At 41.4% G+C, this 17,237-nt stretch overlaps 1 protein-coding gene across 7 annotated transcripts in view; it reads left to right on the top strand.

The window, feature by feature from the left end:
- Window positions 1-17,237, top strand: part of FHIT (fragile histidine triad diadenosine triphosphatase) — a 1,436,343-nt gene that overhangs the window by 1,156,930 nt on the left and 262,176 nt on the right. For all 7 annotated transcript variants that reach the window (XM_027121278.1, XM_027121279.1, XM_027121276.1 and 4 more), the window contains 2 exons: window positions 8,898-9,043; window positions 11,476-11,505. In XM_027121278.1, coding sequence (XP_026977079.1) covers window positions 8,898-9,043; window positions 11,476-11,505 — 176 coding nt within the window. The remainder of the gene's footprint in view (window positions 1-8,897; window positions 9,044-11,475; window positions 11,506-17,237) is intronic.

Genomic DNA, 17,237 nt, shown 5'->3' with positions numbered 1-17,237 from the left:
CACCCAAGCACAAGGATACAGGAAGTATAATCCTGTCATGTGCCTGGAATGGCAAGAATGGAAATCGTGAGCCAGTTTCACTAATGACTGCCATGTTCCATTTGATGTATTTTAATGCTCAGCTTCTCAGCATATTTCACTAGGCAGAAGGCCCTCTTGCTTTGCTCATATGATTCGTAGGATATTTACTCTACTTTTTGGTTAAAAAGCTGAGACCTTCAGGCATCTCTGTGTGTAGGTAAAGGAGGCTCAGTAGTCCCAACATCCTTTGGAACAGTTGTCGTATGTAGGGTTCTGCAAAAAAAGAAAAACAAAATAGTCTTACTGCTTAAAGAAAAAAAAAGCATATGAGAAATGCTGCTTAGTATCGCTCTCTTTTTTTTTTAAGTCAGAATGCACGTTAGTACGTGATACATCCTGATGAGTCCTGCTGTAAAGAAACCTATTTTGCCTCATTTCATTCAGTGTTTCTTAATCTTCTTTGACTACACAATATTTTTTTTCTTCTATCATGTGTAATAACATCTCATGGAAGCAGTGTTCTGGGGAACCACTGTAGTAAACACTGCACTAGGTACCTGGAGACTTTTATCACCTTGGGAAGCATTGAAACAGCATGGACAATTTTACTGCATGGCCCAGGATTCTCACTTTAGAACTGTGTGACCTTGGATATATAGTATCACTTTTTTTGACCTTTGCTTCTGAATGTGGATAAATGGGGGTGATATTATCTACCTCAATGCATTGCTGATTATCACTAGGACGTAATAGGCCGCAAACAAATGTTGTATATTCTCCCCTTCCCTTACTGATATCATTTACTTTCTCCCACGTATTTAGTTTAATATAAGCATGTAACTTTTTTTCCGATTCTGATTCTCTTAGGATAATCAATATAGGATTCTTTTGCCTTGAAATATTCACAGACGATGCGAAATTTAAACCAGAGAATCTGCACCAGAGTGCATCCCGGCTGCGGGCTCCTCTTTCATTTTACTTTCTTTGAAAGCCGCCCATTTACTTCTCTGTACGAATATGAATCTCCCCTCTAAGCATCCAGATCGGTGCAGAAGTTTGGGGATTGCTCAGGGCAGATGTGCCAGGGGAAAGATACCTGATTCCTCTCCCACAGTTGACTAAGGACTTGGTGTATCTTTGGCCCAAAGCATTCTCCAGGACACAACATGAGAATTCTAGAAGATACTTGTGAGGTGCTTGCATTGAGATCCAGGTATGAGCAGAATACTATCATTATCTTAATTACATTGTGCTGGAATGTATCATACTCTGCAAATTAAATTTGCTTAAAATTACATTCATGCCATTTATGCTTATGGTTGATGAATATTCTATGAAGTCTTGAGTTACTGAAGTGGGTTTGTTAATATCCCATAAAGAAAGGTGTGGCCCACACTGTCAAGACGCTTCTTCAGAATTGTATTGGTTCATTTTTTGGACAATATTTCTACCTTTCTGCTTAAAAAAAAAAAAAATCACAGAATTACCTACATTGCGAGTAGTAGATTACTTTTGAGATGCCACCTACTTTGATTCAAAACTCTGCAACTGTGCCACTTAAGTCAATTGAATCTTTTCTCAGAAATACCTCACAGTCATCCTGGTGTTGTCTTTTGAAGTGACATTAAGAATTATTTTAAACATTTGCAAGGACTAGGATTATTTATTAGAGCAAATAATGCGTTACACGGGGTCTACAGAAGTCTGCAATGCAAACTGGAAAGTTCCTTGTTTGTCATTAAACTACATACTGATCTACAGTAGAGATGAATACAGACTCTTCCTTTTTTATTAGTTCAGAAGAATGACTAATTCTTCATCATATTATTTGATGTCGACTTATTCCATATTCATATATACACATGCTAATCGGCTTCATTGGGATCAGTGATATTTTGATGGTTTGATTTATTTTAGTGACTTTTCTATTCTGAATCCCTAGAGTAGATCAGATTTGGCAAAATAGATGGGAGCAAGTCTGAGCAACTCTGAGAATAATATTCTGCTGTTGTCTTTAACTAATCATCTGAATCAGTACATTTCCATTTCTGTGTCATGGCTCTATATTTAAATATTTCATATTTGTCATGGAAATGCTCATAAAAATTATTTTTTAAATCATCAGTTATTATCTTTGATGAGCAAATTTCAAACTTATCAAATTTTTTGGAATAACAGTGTAGCAACATAATGATCATTTGATATTGTTGGGACAGTTCTCACTTTTACAGCATCTCATTTTGTTCTTGATTCCACCAGACCTTTGCAGTTGTTTTTGTGGTTCATGACAATTGTTGGCTATCAGCTGGGGTACCTTAGTTCTCTTTCACTTGGCTCCTGTCTCCAGTAGCCTAGCTGGACTTTTTCCACAGCGTGTTGGTCTCAGGGTTCCAAAAAGGCAGAAAAAACAGAAGTTGCAACGTCTGTTAAGGCCTGACCTTGGAAAGTCACAGAGCAACACTTTGATCACATTCCACTGGTCAAAGCAAGCCACAGGCCAGTCCAAACTCAGTGGGAAGGGAAATAGACTCCAACTTTTGGTGAGAGGAGCCGCAAAGTCACTTTGCAAAGGGGCGTGTGGGATGGGAGGGATTCTTGTGCTAATGTTGGTGAATAAGCTACCACAATGTCTTCAGGTGTTTCATTGGTGTAAAGATTCCATTTCATTTCTTTCTTGCATTGTGTGTATCCTGAACTGGCTGTGTGTCAGCAAGAGTTCAGCACAGGGTCTGGTATGTTGCCACGTCACTTTAACGTGGCAAAAACACCCTACATGTTCATGCAAAAGGACAGAGACAGTCACTTCTGGGCTGATGGTGAGAGTGGAGAAGAAGAGGGAAAGAAAAGGCATTCCCTAGTTTCTGGTAGTCCTTGGTGATATAAATGATGCTATGAGAAAGTCAATGGCTCCCAATAATTAGACTGTCCAACAGGCAATGGGATTTTCAGTGTGTCCGACAGCCTGACTCATTGACATAGACTGTAATACCTAATCTTCCTCCTATCTGTCAACCCAGGGGAGCCTGAGTTACCTTGAAGAAACTGAAGCTCAAAGCTGGAAAAGGGCAAAAATTCAGGTTCTGCATCCCTCTTACTTCCTCCCGCTGATAAAGATGTTTCTCTCATTCTTGATCCCCTTGTTCACAGTTCCCTGTTAAACAAGGGCATTCTCAGGGCTTCCTTTGCCCAGCACTGAGGCCTCCTTCCACCGTGGGGTTGTACGTCCCCTCTGCTTTCTTCTTTTGAGGCTGGGTTTTTCTCAGGCAGTTAGCAGTTTTGCACAGTCTGTTTGTATTTCATGAAGTGTGATTCTCTTCCATGAACAGAAGGACTCTGCGAATAGAGGGCACACTTTTAATGAGAGGACCGGACCGTCAGAGACTGAGTCATGAAAGCTATACAAAGTGTAACATCACAATGCTATGCTTAATAACATGGACTTTGGAATCAGACAGATTTGGGTTGAATTCTAGTTTTAGTCTCCTACAGAGTGTACTGTCTTGCACAGATTTCTTATTTTCTGAAGGGCTGTAATTTCCTCATCCGCAAAGTAGGAATTATAATAGTCCTCCATTGGTTTGTTGGAAAGATGAAATCAATGAGAGTCCATATATAAATGAAACGGTGATTTTGGCCAAAGGAAGAATACCCGACAACTTTCTTTGATGCATAAATTGCTAGGCCATTTTCAAGGATAGGTTTTGGTCCAAATTTGGAGAAATAGTTTCTGATTTTAGAAAATGGGAATGCAGGACCATCCTGAAAAGTTTGTCTAACACCCCTAGGCAGAGTTAGATCCTGACTTCTCTATGCTCCCACAACATTCTGTACTGATTTCTATCAATAGCACTCATCTCTCAGCGTCGTATGATCTGTTTATGCTACATGATAGTTTGGGATAATAGAGTGTGAACACTTCAAGGTCAGTTACTCTGTCACATTTGTCTTGGCATCCTAAATTTTCACACAAACACTAGACTGAAAGGAGGCTGTAGTTGTGGGGTGGATGGATGAGTGAGTTGCCAGCCAACCCTCTGTTTGGTTCACTCTCCTGTTTGTGAAGTCCGCTTTAAAGCTCATCTGCACTAAAAAGTCTTCTTTGATTTTCCTCTGCTATGAGAAATCCCTTTGTCGACCATAGGAACTAAATCATAATTATTGACCTTCTCTTCTTTAAAAAAAACTGTTATTACTAAATGAATGTGCCTCCTTTAGACAATAGGGAGAGGCCAGATCCCATTTGATAATCTCTTTCACAGGCTTTCAGACATAATGAGTACTGGATAAACATATTAAATTCAATTGAGTAGATTACCTTCTTTGAGGGTTCCTCATGCACGTTGGCTAAAAAGTCTCTTCAGAGGTGTTAATTCTACGCAGAGAGGACCCAGGGGAAAGTGTGTTCTTGTAGCCCATGCGCCATATGGGATTTGCCCGCTAGCAAGGCCTAAGAGTCTCCAAATTAAATTATATTGCACCTGTGATATTACCTTAAAACAACTGGCATATAAACCGTGGCAGAAGAATTTCAAGAGCCGTCTGCTGTTCTTCAAAATTAATTTGCTTTCCCTGAGTTGCTTGTCTAGGAACAACATGGTACCCACCATCTTTGGGTAATATGGTATTTTCTTCTAAGGCTTGTGCACTTGTTTTGAGGAAATAATTGTATTCTCAGAAGAATTTGTGAATAACACTGTTTCGGTGCTCTCACGTGTTTGCAGATCACGTGCTTCCTTTTTCCATTTGGTAGTGGCAGAAACTCCTTGAGTTGTAATGGGGATACTGTAATATGTAATGGGGATAATGTAATACTCGTGACTTATCTATGTGGTGTCAATACCACAACACATTTTATGGTTGTGATTAGTCTTTCAAAGCATCAGAATTATTACAGAGTCATGAAAATGTTCTACCGTGTTGACATATTTTTCTTAGAAAGGTAATTTTTTTAAGATACGTAATATTTTTCTAATATGCTCTTCAGATAATATTGTAGTCCTCAATTTAGGAAAAGAGGAATACCCTCCCCCCACAATACTTTGTTTCCTTAATTTTTTTCTGATGTGATTCCTCTAAGTCAAGGGCTGACACTTCAAGGCCCACGGGCCAAATCTGGCCAGGCTCCTCTTTTTGTATATAAAGGTTTCCTGGGATATAGCCACACCTGTTTGTGTTCGTACTATCCATGGCTCCTTAGGCATATGGCCCACCAAACCTAAAATATTTACCATCTGGCCCTTTGCAGAAAAAGTTTGCTGATCTGCTTTGACTTCTTTATGAACCTCTTTATATTTTCAGGTAGCCATGGGATAATTCATCCCACTCAGAGGTTCCCCACGGTTACTCTAGAACCCTTGCCTTACTCAGGTGCCCCAGGTCCCCACTGCATTGGGCAGCCCTCTGTGCTTCTTATCTGTGCCCCCGATAGTACTGCGGTTGTGTATTTCAGTGCCTGTCTCCCGGACCGGAAGGACAGGAACACCTTCTTATTCTCCTTTGCTGTTCCCAGAGCCTAGTACAGTGTCCACACTTAAGTGATGCTCATTGTTCATTGAAGGAACAAATGAGTTACACATCTCAGTCACAATATAAAGCAGCATTTTAATAGGTACAGTTTATCTGAGACTCTGAGTATTCTAGAAACTACTTCTTTCTAGTTATAAAAGGGTTTTTTAAAAAGGCTTTTACCTTCACAATTTTATTTCCTTTGGGCTCATGTGGAAATTAGTTTATGTTAAAAATGAGTTTACATTTCTCCAGTTTTCATCTAACATTAGTTCTAACCATGCTAGATCTTAAGGATAAACTTCTTTGAATTAAAAAAAATATATTGCAGACTATCTCAATCTTGTATAGATGATTGAAAAGTAAATGAATGTCATCTCCATTTTGTCAGGGTTTTAGTGCTCAGAGGTGGCTGATACAAGGGTCTGGTTTATTATTTATTCTCTCATTCCAGCAAGACTTCCTAAGCATCTCTGGTGTTGTAGGTGGTGGTGAAAGAGCCATAAACAAGACAAAGCCTTTACTTTTGTGGAGCTTCCTTTCTCATCTGGGTACATAGTAACCAGGCAAGAAAACCACCAGCTGGTGGCAGGGGGGCTGTGAAAAGATTAAAATAGGGTGATATAAGAGTGAGTAAGCAAGTAGCAGTTTAAAGTCCCTAGCAGCTAATTGTTCTTTTGAGAGAGTGGCATTGGAACTAGGTTCTGAATGATAAGAAAGAAGCGACCATGTGAAGATCAGGGGGAATTGATCTAGGCAGAACAAATAACCAGGACAAAACCCCCAAATCTAGGAAGGAGCTTAGTGTGTTTGAAGAACAGAAAGAAAGCAAATATGGCAGATGTATAGTATGCTAGAGAGGAGTGAGGAAGAAGAGGCTCAGGAGGTAGGGGGGCATCAGTCAGGATGCAGCCTACGGTGAGGTTAAGGCTCAGGCTCTTGTCTTCTCTGGTTGTAAAGGAACTGAGGGAAGACGGTTGATGCTGACTTTCTGATGCCCAGTTAGTGCCCAGAATGGCCCCAGGGAGTGTGACGGTTAGCGAATCTGCTACTGGCCAGGTCAGCTTCTCACACTGCCACCAGAGGCTCCAGAGCCCCACGGAGTGTAATGCCAGACCCAGCTACCTCCGTGTAGAGTGATGTGGAACCCACCTGTGTGGCCATTTCTAGGTTGAGATGGCTGTTTGGCCATCGTCTGGGTCCCAACAGAACAAAGACAGTGATCACCCACATGACCACCTGCAGAAGTAAGCACCCTTGAGAGTAATCTCCATGTCATCTTATTTTTTGCATCAAAATGTCTGTGTGATATGCAGATAAGATGACCTTTTAACAAAAGGTTGGGTTGCAGGGAATATTATGTCAGGACAATGTTGCCTAAATGGGTTGCTGAAAAACATTCACCTAAATGAGAATGTGCTTAGCTGTTGAAATCTTTTGTGATATGTTGTATTTCTATATTAATATTCAGTTACAGTAAAAAATGTATGTGACGTATCACCCTGCGGTTAGGTATGTACAGGATAGAACATCTCACACGTTCAACCATTTTGGTTCCGTTCCATAAACAGTTTGATTCGTTAAACTTGGGTCAAGCTGATTCTTAGCACCGGGTAAGAAAATGGACAGGTAATAAGATACAGTTTTTTATGGCATTGGGAAAAACCTTTCAGATGCCACTGATATTACTAAAGTAACATTAGACACAAAGATTGCCAGATTCATTCCCTCAGTTTTCACAGTAAGCAGTTGTTTCAATAGAATGTTATTCCCTTCCCCACCTAGTTGCTGTGTGCAGACGTAGCCAGCCGCAGTAATTATGAATATTGTTGGAAGCTTGCAAATTTGTCATCTTGCTGTGGTTTGGTGAAGTCAGAGCCTAAGGGAGGGTGTAAATTAAAGCAGGGAGGAGGAAGATGGGGAAAGGGCTCTTTTAACAGCAAAAGAAGCAACTCAGTGGGAGTGGAGGCTGGCAATCAGCTCAGACGAAATGAAAGGAAATTCTCCATTTCTAAATGGTTCATTGACCCATGATAATAAAGCAGCCCTTCCAAAGAAGGATAATTATCTTTTTAAGTATCAGATGCCCTGTGGGTGAAGGCCTCCCTGCTCCTCTCTTGAAAAATGAACTCAGATTAAACAAATACTCATTCTCCTAGTTTACCGTTGACATAAATTTCCTGATTATGAGCAAAATTAATCAGTTTTCCCTCTTTTTCCCCCTGTCTTATGGAAATCAGGCCCGCCCAGCTGAGCTCAGTGCATTTCCCCTTGGGTCCTGAGTCCTACCAATAGTATGGTGGGCTAAAATGCTTGACATTCTGGTGAGACTAGCAACTGTAGACTTGCGGTTTTATTATGCCCCTTAGCTGCTTGGCTCAAAGCAGAAGCCTGTTCTTTTAAAACAAGAAAAACGAAAGAAACAGAAAAGAACATTAGCTTTTTTTCTCCTGCTGGTACCTGAAAACTCAACAAAAATTAATGTAACTTGTGTGTGTATACAAATGTATGTGTACACGTCTATATGTGTATACCATACACTTATGAGTTCAAATACAAAAAGGAACTGAAACGTTATTGATGATGTGACGCTGAATGTTTATTTGCTACCAACAAATGATCAAACTTGCATCCTTTTTCTCTAGAACACGTTATTTGTTCAGACCAATAATGTAAATATGTTGATTTGTCTGACTAATAGAATACATTAAGATGGCTTCATTCGCACAAGCAGACACCCCTTGTTTTAACTTAGTGATTTGCCTACAACTGCCTTCTTGAATTCTTAGTCATCAGTTTGAGGAATGCTTGTCATCAGCTGCTTAACCATGTGGCACATCTCCTTGTTGTAAATGAAGTTCACTGAACGTTTTCAGAATCTCTATACTCCTTTTAAAAATAAAATACTATTGTCTTTTGATTACATATTTCTCTACAGAGATATTGAAATTAAAGTTTTGATTGTGATGCTCTTCCTAGAAAAACCAACTGAATATTCCAGTTGCTTTTCCAACCCAGGGCCTTTGGCTGCTTGAGAATAGGGGTCAGGAGATAACGGTCCAGAATAGATCCTGCCTCATGGCCTAATTATTTCAGCCAGCACTTAAGTCTCTCTGAAACTGATGTCTTTGTCTCTTAAGAGAATTTCTTCAGTGCGCCATAGCTTCTCCTTTAAAGTATAATGAACCACGTTTGTAAGCTCTCTTTGAACTCCTTGGAGTTCAGTGGTTGGTAAATATTTGTTCTTTTATTCCTTAGCCTTTGCGAGTTCAGGCCCTGGGCCAAGGGGCTTCAAAGCCTGTGGGTATAAACCTCTTGGTAAAAATGGTCCCTAAAACAAGCAGAGTATACCTTAACAGACCTCACTGCAGATGTCCTCGTGTGTCCCCTCCGGCCAGTGGAGCGCTTCCGAGACCTGCATCCCGATGAAGTGGCCGACCTGTTCCTGGCAGCACAGAGAGTCGGGACGGCAGTGGAAAAGCATTTCCAGGGCACCTCTCTCACCTTTTCCGTGCAGGTGAGTGTACAGATAGCTTGCTCATCCAGGGCCACCCTACTATCCACAAGGCTCCGACGTGGACTTGGTGAACAGGGTGGAATATCAGCGGAGGCAATGCGCGCAGGGTTGTTGACCAAGCAGCTGGGAGTACTGGACGTGTGATGTATGTGATGAGCATGAAGACATTCCAGATCTTTTATTGGAACTGGGGCTGGACATGTCATTTTGATTCCAGGAGAAATATGTTTTGAGCCCTGCTCTATTTCTAGGGGAATAGAGATATGCAGGTTAGGTAGGGCCTCGCCCTCACAAGGCTGACCTTTTTAATTCAGCCTCAGTGATTGATTATGGATTGCTTATGGTATGAAGCTGGATTGATTGAGGGTTCAGTGTGGCCTCCTTCCTGGTAAAGAAGCTAGATCGCCAATCCCTAGAGATCTTTAGGCCGAGTTTGAGCCAACGCTTGTCAGTGTGGGAGGAGGAGGTCGGCGGTGGTCATCAGCTGTGGGAATTGAGTGAATCTTCAGGTAGTAATACACCATGAGCCCCTTCCTATCGCCCATGGAAAGGGCTGCGGGTATCTATACGTAATTAAAGCCCTGTGGGGCCTTGAGATTTGATGACTCTCCAAAAACCCTTTGGAAAGAAGTGGATGGTTTCATGATGCAAGAACTTGTCCTCAGTGCTTTAGGCAAACCGGATGTTTATCATCCTCCCTCTACCCTCCTCAGCTCTCCACCGTAGACCTTAAAAGAGAACAGATAGAGAAGGCCACCGTTTTCAGGTCGTGAAAGACTCTGACTAGAAATGTTCATCTGCTTTTTTTTTTTTATTTATTGGCCGCGCCATGCGGCCTGCGGAATCTTAGTATCCCGACCAGGGATTGAACCTGTGCCCCATGCAGTGGAAGCAAGGAGTCCTAACCACTGGATGACCAGGGAATTCCCTCATCTGCATTCTTTAAAAAAAAAACTTTTGCCACCATGTCTGTGTCAAGAGTATCTAAACTTCCTTGTAAAATACTGTGTGTGGGGTGTGTTGTGTGTGTGTGTCTGTCTGTCTGTCTGTCTGTGTGTATTGTGTATCAACCCCTTTGAGTCACCTTCAAGCAGGTAGTTAAGCTCAGGGGGGGTTTATTAAGCTGATGCTGCAAATCATGTTTCCAGAGAGACCAAATGAAGGCAACTGGGTGAAGACACCTGTCAGTGTTTAATGGAATACTAGAAGAAAATTCACATTCATAGGAAATGGCCAGTGCTGGTTATCTAACATGATTTGCTAGAAACTTAATTCCAAAAGTACAGAAACTCATGTTAAAAAATATAGACACTGTTGCTATTATATAAAGCACTTAGAGTACTTTCATATATGTGGTGTTTTCAAACTTTTTAAAACTTTAACGTACAGTAAGATATATATTTATTTCACAATCATATATTTCCCTCTCCCCCTACAGACATGTAGATAAAGGAAACAGAAACGTCACAAAGCAGTGTTTACCTATTCCGTACAGTCTAATAGTTTTTGTTCTGTTATCTGATTTCTTTTGTCTTCAGTGCTGGTCACAGCCCATCAAGTTGACTTTATGACCCACTAATAGGTTGAGACTCCAAGTTTGAAAACCGCTGATTACACAGGTCTGCTTAATCTTCGCCATAGCAGGGCAAGAATTCTCACCCCAAGCAGTTTGGGTCTTAGAAGTAGAAAGCCTTAACCTAAATTTTCAGAGTTGTCATTCCATTTTGAAATTTCTAATTGTAGAAACATTGCCTGTTCTGCTGTTCCCAACCAGCTGAGCGCTTACTTGCTTCTGCTTTGTATTATGGCTGGTGACTAGACGAGTTTGCTTATTTTTTAGCTAAGCAAGTAGTTCTGTTGGGCTTCAGAAAGCCTAGGGAAGGACCCAGGATGGGAAAAGAGCTCAGCTACAATAAACACTTGCACCTTTTCTCCCAAGGTCAGAAGAGCCAGAAAGGGCCCACGCTTGGGTGCTCCTTCTACATGAGACAGTCCATATTCTTGCTTCTTGCTGAATGGATTATGTTTATAGCAATTTCCTGAGGAGAGACTTAAAGTTATCAGGCATTAATTAAGCTACATCTGGTTTAAAGATAACCAAAAGGTGTGATACTTCACCTCCCTAAATATTTCCAGTCTTCCTTTAATGCAATTAAAACCATAGCCAAAAGCAAAGAGCATGAAAAGTAGGAAAGGGGTTCACTCACTGGATAATTTGTATCATTTTTATACATAACTTCTTACTCTCAAGCGGAAATGGAGAACTGTTGGGCCCCGTACCTTCGAAGCGAATGGTCCCCATGAGGAATCTATAAATTAACACACAATGAAATTGGATGTAAATTATTAACAGGCAATATTTCTGAATAAGCAGGAGATACCATCTATCTGTTCTCACCTCTGTCTTTTTTTTTTTTCCCCCCTATTTCTAGGATGGCCCCGAAGCCGGACAAACTGTGAAGGTGAGTGCTTATTATATGCATACAAATTAATAGGGGGCGATTACGAGAACTAATAAAAAATCACACTGAGTCATTTGGAGCACATTGCTGCTTCATTATGTTATCTTCGAGGTCAGAGAGAGCCTTGGTGTTGGAGCTATAAATCGTGACATTGTAAACTTTGCCAAGCAATATGTTTCACATTCGTTTACAAGACATTTACCTTTCGTAGTAAAATTATTATTGTTCAAATGCTAAAACAGAAACTAAATCATGGAGTCCTGAAACAGAAATGGAAGTCAAACGAGTTCATGGGAGGTAGTGTCTAGGAAACAGGACATACGCCGCATGTGGATTTGTGGGTCTCCTGTTAAGCCTGCGCCTCTGTGGCAGCCTTCTGGTTCTCTGCACTGTATATTGTTGCTTTGCCATTGTTGAGTGGAGGGCTCACAGATATGGTGGCCCCATGGTTATCCCTTCACTCCTCGCCCGTTGCTTCCCTCTGTTCTCTTCCTTTCCACCCACACACCTACTCTTTTCCTCCCTTCGTACTTAATACCAAAGTTCAACATAATGGAGTCAGTGGAGCTCAAAAATGAGTTTTTAAGTGTGCCAGAAGACGGAAGGAAGATTTATCAGCATAGTCTCTGCTTCCCTAATAAAGTAAAAGAAAAGAATAAAATCCTGGCTGATTCTGAAGTTGAGTTTCAGCCCCCTTCATACAAATGCAAATGCCTGTGCGGTTAGTTCCTACCCCTAAATCATAGAAGAGGCCTTTTTATTCTTTTTCTTTTCTTTTTTTCGTCTTAGAAATCTGAAGCAAGTCTAGCTGGGGTGCTTATGTTACATTTTGCGAAATGAGATTTTATGGCTTTGAGACTGGCTGTGAGTGAGTAAGGTAATGCTTGGTACCAAACAATGCCGACTAAACATCATCCTCTTTTGATATTCGTCTGCATGTGGTTTTAATGCTTAACATAGCTACTGTGGGACTTTTATAATAGAATCTCTGGGAAATACTTTTGAGGAGCAAATGTCCTACAGAGATGGCCACCAAATTCCTTATGATAAAAAAGAGCTAGCCTTGCTCCAGACACACAGTGTGATAAGGACAGAGGGGCTTCACAGCTTTCCCCCACCTCCGTGCCAGGCTTCTAAACATGCCGATGCTAAAAAAAAAAAAAAAAAAAAAACGAAACAGTGTAATACAGTAGCTTCGTTTTGCAATTGCTTTTGGAAATACAAAATGTAAATGTTTAAACCTGGTTGCTAGATTTTTTTTTTCTTTTTAAAGAACATTTATTTATTTATTCGACTGCACCGGGTCTTATGCGGCACACGGGGGCACGCAGGATCTAGTTCCCTGACCTGGGAACGAACCTGGGCCTCCTGCATTGGGAGGGCAGAGTCTTAACCGCTGGACCACCAGGGAAGTCCCACTAGATTTTTTTTAAAATCAATATTCAAATATAAATTACAACACCACCAGATTAGTTAGGTGCTTTGTGCAGTATCTATTTGATGAAATTCCTTCAGCCATTGAAAGTAATGCTGCAGAGGCATAGCTAGTAACACGGGAGAAAGTCAAACCGTGTCAAGGGGCATGCAGAGATTAATAGTCTGCACAACATAAACATATCTGAAATTTATATGAATATGTAGGTTATATGATCTCAAAATTTTATTTTGGGAATCTGAATGGGGCGTTAATCTAAACGGGGCATTTTCCTAGACAGGCAGGCACTGAATAGAGACAAAAAGTAGATTAGTGGTTGCCAGGGGCTGGAGGAAGAAGGGAAGGAGAAATGACTACTACCAGGTAAGAGTTTCTTTTTAGGGTGATAAAAATATGGAATTAGTGGTGATGGTTGTGCAACATAATGGATATTTTTAAAACCCACTGAATCGTACATTTTTAAATGGTAAATTTTATGTTATTTGAAATATATCTCAATTAAGAATGATAATAAAAAACCCCAACAAACACCAAGTCTAGCAGGGCTGAGCACCATGGCTGTAGACTTTCTGACTCTAGTACTGACTACTTTTTCATGTCCCAATGATCGGGCCAAAAGTTTTAATGGTTTTGTTAGCTTTGACGGTGGGGTGATGGAGTAATTTTTGGAGTATGGCACTCATATATAAATTGTTGAATGTGGTTCTTATCATCACTGCCATTGTCATTTAGCTTAAGTTGATTTTTTTTTTTACAGTTCTTTTTTTTAATTGGCAGATTATGTTCTTTTGAAAATCTTTCAGTTGTTTCCTATATGATCCCTAATTTCCCCCATATGAATTAGCAGGGCCATCTCTATTACACAGAATCGTTTGTGTAATATTAAATGGCTAAAAGAAAACATCCATATGCATTTGACCTTTGAATAACAGGAGTTTGAACTGTGAGGGTTCACTTATACAGGAACTTTCTTCAGTAGTAAATACTACAGTACTACAGATAAGTGGTTGGTTGGATCTGCAGATGCAGAACTGCGTGTATGGAGGGCTGCCTCTGAATTATACACGGATTTTCTACTTCGAGGGAGGGTCGCAACTCCTAACCCCCAAGTATTAAGGGTCAGCTGTACATAAAACTAAAACCTCAGTGGATGGCAAAGTTTTGAAAACTGTCCTTTTAGACCAAGTCTACATATCACAAGTTGTCTAATCTGTTTTTTCTAAGTGTGATTCTTATACTACCTACCAACTATTCTTATGCTACCTACCTGAGAATTAATTTTGATGTTACGTTAGTAAAGAGGTTGATTCTGTTTTTATTCTAAATTTCCTGATTTAGAATCTTTGTGTTTGGGGCTTGGGAATCTTCATTGTTAACAAGCACGCCTCATGATTCTTCTCAGAATGTAAATATTTACCAGCCTTGCTGCTTTATGGTGATAAAGTAGTAGGTGGTGATGGCCACATAACCTTGACCCAAGGAAGCCAGGAGTCAGCCCCTCCAGGGAGTAAAGCTAATCTCCGAGAGGCAGCAGTGAGTGGTGGCGTGAAGCGAGATCTTAATCCCCTGCCCAAGAATTGAACCTGGGGAGCCTGGATGAAAACCAGGAATCCTGGCCACCACACCCCCTGGGTCTTGCCCCCAGTGAAAAATGCATTTCTCACGGAAGCAAAAACTGTAAAAACAGGTACAAGTTTATTATTAGAGACATAGCACAACAACAGGTGGGAGAGCACACAGAGAAACAGTTTGTTTAGTTAGGACAGAAGCAAGGCAGAGATGCACACCGGAGAGGAAGGGTGTGGGCGTCCTCCCGAATGAGGAGAAGCCAGGAAAGAGGTGGTTAGGTCATTCATATAGGGCAGTTCTTCTGGGTCTTCGTTTACCTTTGGCCAATTACCTGGTTTCTATTTCCACACCTGCCCTGCCCTAGGACCCTCCCCAACTTGCTGTGTGCAACGTTTTTCCAAGGTGGATTTCAGCCCAGAGGTCTATAGGACGGCCTTAGCATCACATATTATGGGGTGTGCCCCCTCCTTTTGACCCCCAAGGAGCCTTTCTGCGCATGTGCAATGTTTCTCTTGCCTCAAGGATGGGAAATGTATGACCTCTTGATCTTTTAGCAGAGTTTAGCCCCTCTCTGTCCCTGCCATAAAAGTGTCCAACGTCCGGTTATCTACCCTATTCCTGTTGTTGTTTCTTATATCAAAGTGCAGATCTCGAAATACAGAGAGGAGTCCGCTCATAAGTACATAGTCGGGAGCCAGTTTGTCTCTTGCCTCAGGAAATGTAAACAAGGGGCTGATAATGAATGTCGGGCCTGAAGCCCATCTTCTTCTCACCCCAGGAAGTGTGAACAGGATCCGGCCAGTTGTCAATGTCTAGCCTGGGGCCCATCTACCTCCTGCCTCAATGCCACATGGTCAGTATTTAGCGGCCAGGTTTTCATGACTAAGCATTTCAGATTTTGAAATTCACACAGTTGAACATTATGAGGCACTATCTGACGGCCTGCCACGGAAAGCGCAGTGACTCTTTTCTTTCTCTTTGCTTCTGTGTCTGACTCTTGGTGCCCCGCCTGACGCCTGGGCCCTAAACCATTTTTGTCTCATGTTGGGTGGTAAGAGCAATAAGCCCAACAATGATCCCTTCCCTTGCTGTTGTTAGCGGAAGTGCACCACTGAGCGAGCCTCTTGGACGTGGCGCCCCTTTAGGGCTTTTTTGTTTGGTGGGCTTTAAATTCTTCTTTGCAAAGAACAAGGGTGGCCTAGCTTATTCAGTAAGGCATTTGTAACGAAAGGGAAATATCAAACTAAAAATGTGACCTCTTTTATTTATTTTTTTGTGGTATGCGGGCCTCTCACTGCTGTGGCCTCTCCCGTTGCGGAGCACAGGCTCCGGATGTGCAGGCTTAGCGGCCATGGCTCACGGGCCCAGCCGCTCTGCTGCATGTGGGATCTTCCCGGACCGGGGCACGAACCCGTGTCCCTTGCATCGGCAGGCGGACTCTCAACCACTGTGCCACCAGGGAAGCCCTAAAAATGTGACCTCTTATTTCTCGATTGTTTATTAACTCTCCCGTTTGAGTCTAAAAGTAGGAGGGCGCTGCTGTCCACCAGGTGATTATTGCAGCAATTCTGATATCCTGCAGGCTTGAGAAATGATCCCTTTCTTCTGGTCTCAGCCATATATCACCATATGCATATCCATATTATCATGTACCTGTACAGCCATATGTCGCTGGGTCATCAGCCTTCGCTGACCAGCCCCTCCCCTCTGAGTAGCCCTCCTAAACCCTTTACTTCCTACCCCGTTTGCCTTGGTCGACTAAAAACAAAGACAAAAACCTAAAAGTTGTGAGTTGTGTTTTATTCGGGGACCTTACTGAGGACGATAGCCTGGGAAGACAGCCTCTCAGAGAGCTCTGAGGGACTGTTCCCAAGAGGTCAAAGAGGAACCAGGATATATAGGAGTTTTGCTGGGAAAAAAAAAAAAAAAAAAGTAGTCAAACATCAAAAGATTACTGATAATCACAAAAAAACAGACATCTCAAGTTAATGGTTTTTCAGTGCTTTTCTATGTATGGGAAGATGCAAGAGTTCAGCTCATTGATATTATTCCTTTGACTTGCTTCTTTACTATCTAAGGCCAGTATCCTGTTTTTCTCCAACTTGAATTGTCCTCAGGGTGCACTGTAGGGGCCGCTGCTGCCCTGGCTGACGGCTTGATGGCAGGCAGCATTCTTTGTTTACTAAAATGGCAGGCAACATTTTTTGTCCATGCCTTATTTTATTTCCTTCAAGGCCCTCTTCACTGTCTTTTATTTGTTTGTGTGTTACTTTTTTTTTTCCTGTACTCATATTATTTCTGTAGTCCCTGGAGAATGTAAGCTTCGTGAGAACCTGCATCTTACCATTGTTTACCGTGGCTCTCTTGGGCAGTGTGGGGAGGAAAATGGAGATGATAATGGTATTTAGCATGATAGAACAAATACTTCTAAGCTTCTAACTTCAGTTAACATGAAGAAGCAGATGATATGTCCTAGTATTTCAGTGAGCAGTCAGAGGTGTGCGTTTTCTGGAATTTCTATCCGGAATCTCTCATATTTTGGCATCACTGACAAAGGCCAGAGTTTCCACTAATCAAGTTCCCAAATCATACTTAAATATGTAATTCCAGCTAGTCAAATCATTAAGGCAATGTTCAGTCCTTTAAAAGGGATGCTACTGAATAAGTTTAATATGAGCTTTTAGAACAATTATTACGTGTGTCTTTGGGTGGGAGAGTGCTTTAGGTT

This window comes from Aethalodelphis obliquidens, unplaced genomic scaffold (assembly GCF_003676395.1).
Source record: "Aethalodelphis obliquidens isolate GAN/ISIS:26980383/991018 unplaced genomic scaffold, ASM367639v1 scaffold22, whole genome shotgun sequence".
In the NCBI taxonomy this organism is placed as follows: domain Eukaryota; kingdom Metazoa; phylum Chordata; class Mammalia; order Artiodactyla; family Delphinidae; genus Aethalodelphis; species Aethalodelphis obliquidens.
Note: the sequence above shows the minus strand (reverse complement) of the source record. Positions and strands in the feature narration are given on the sequence as shown.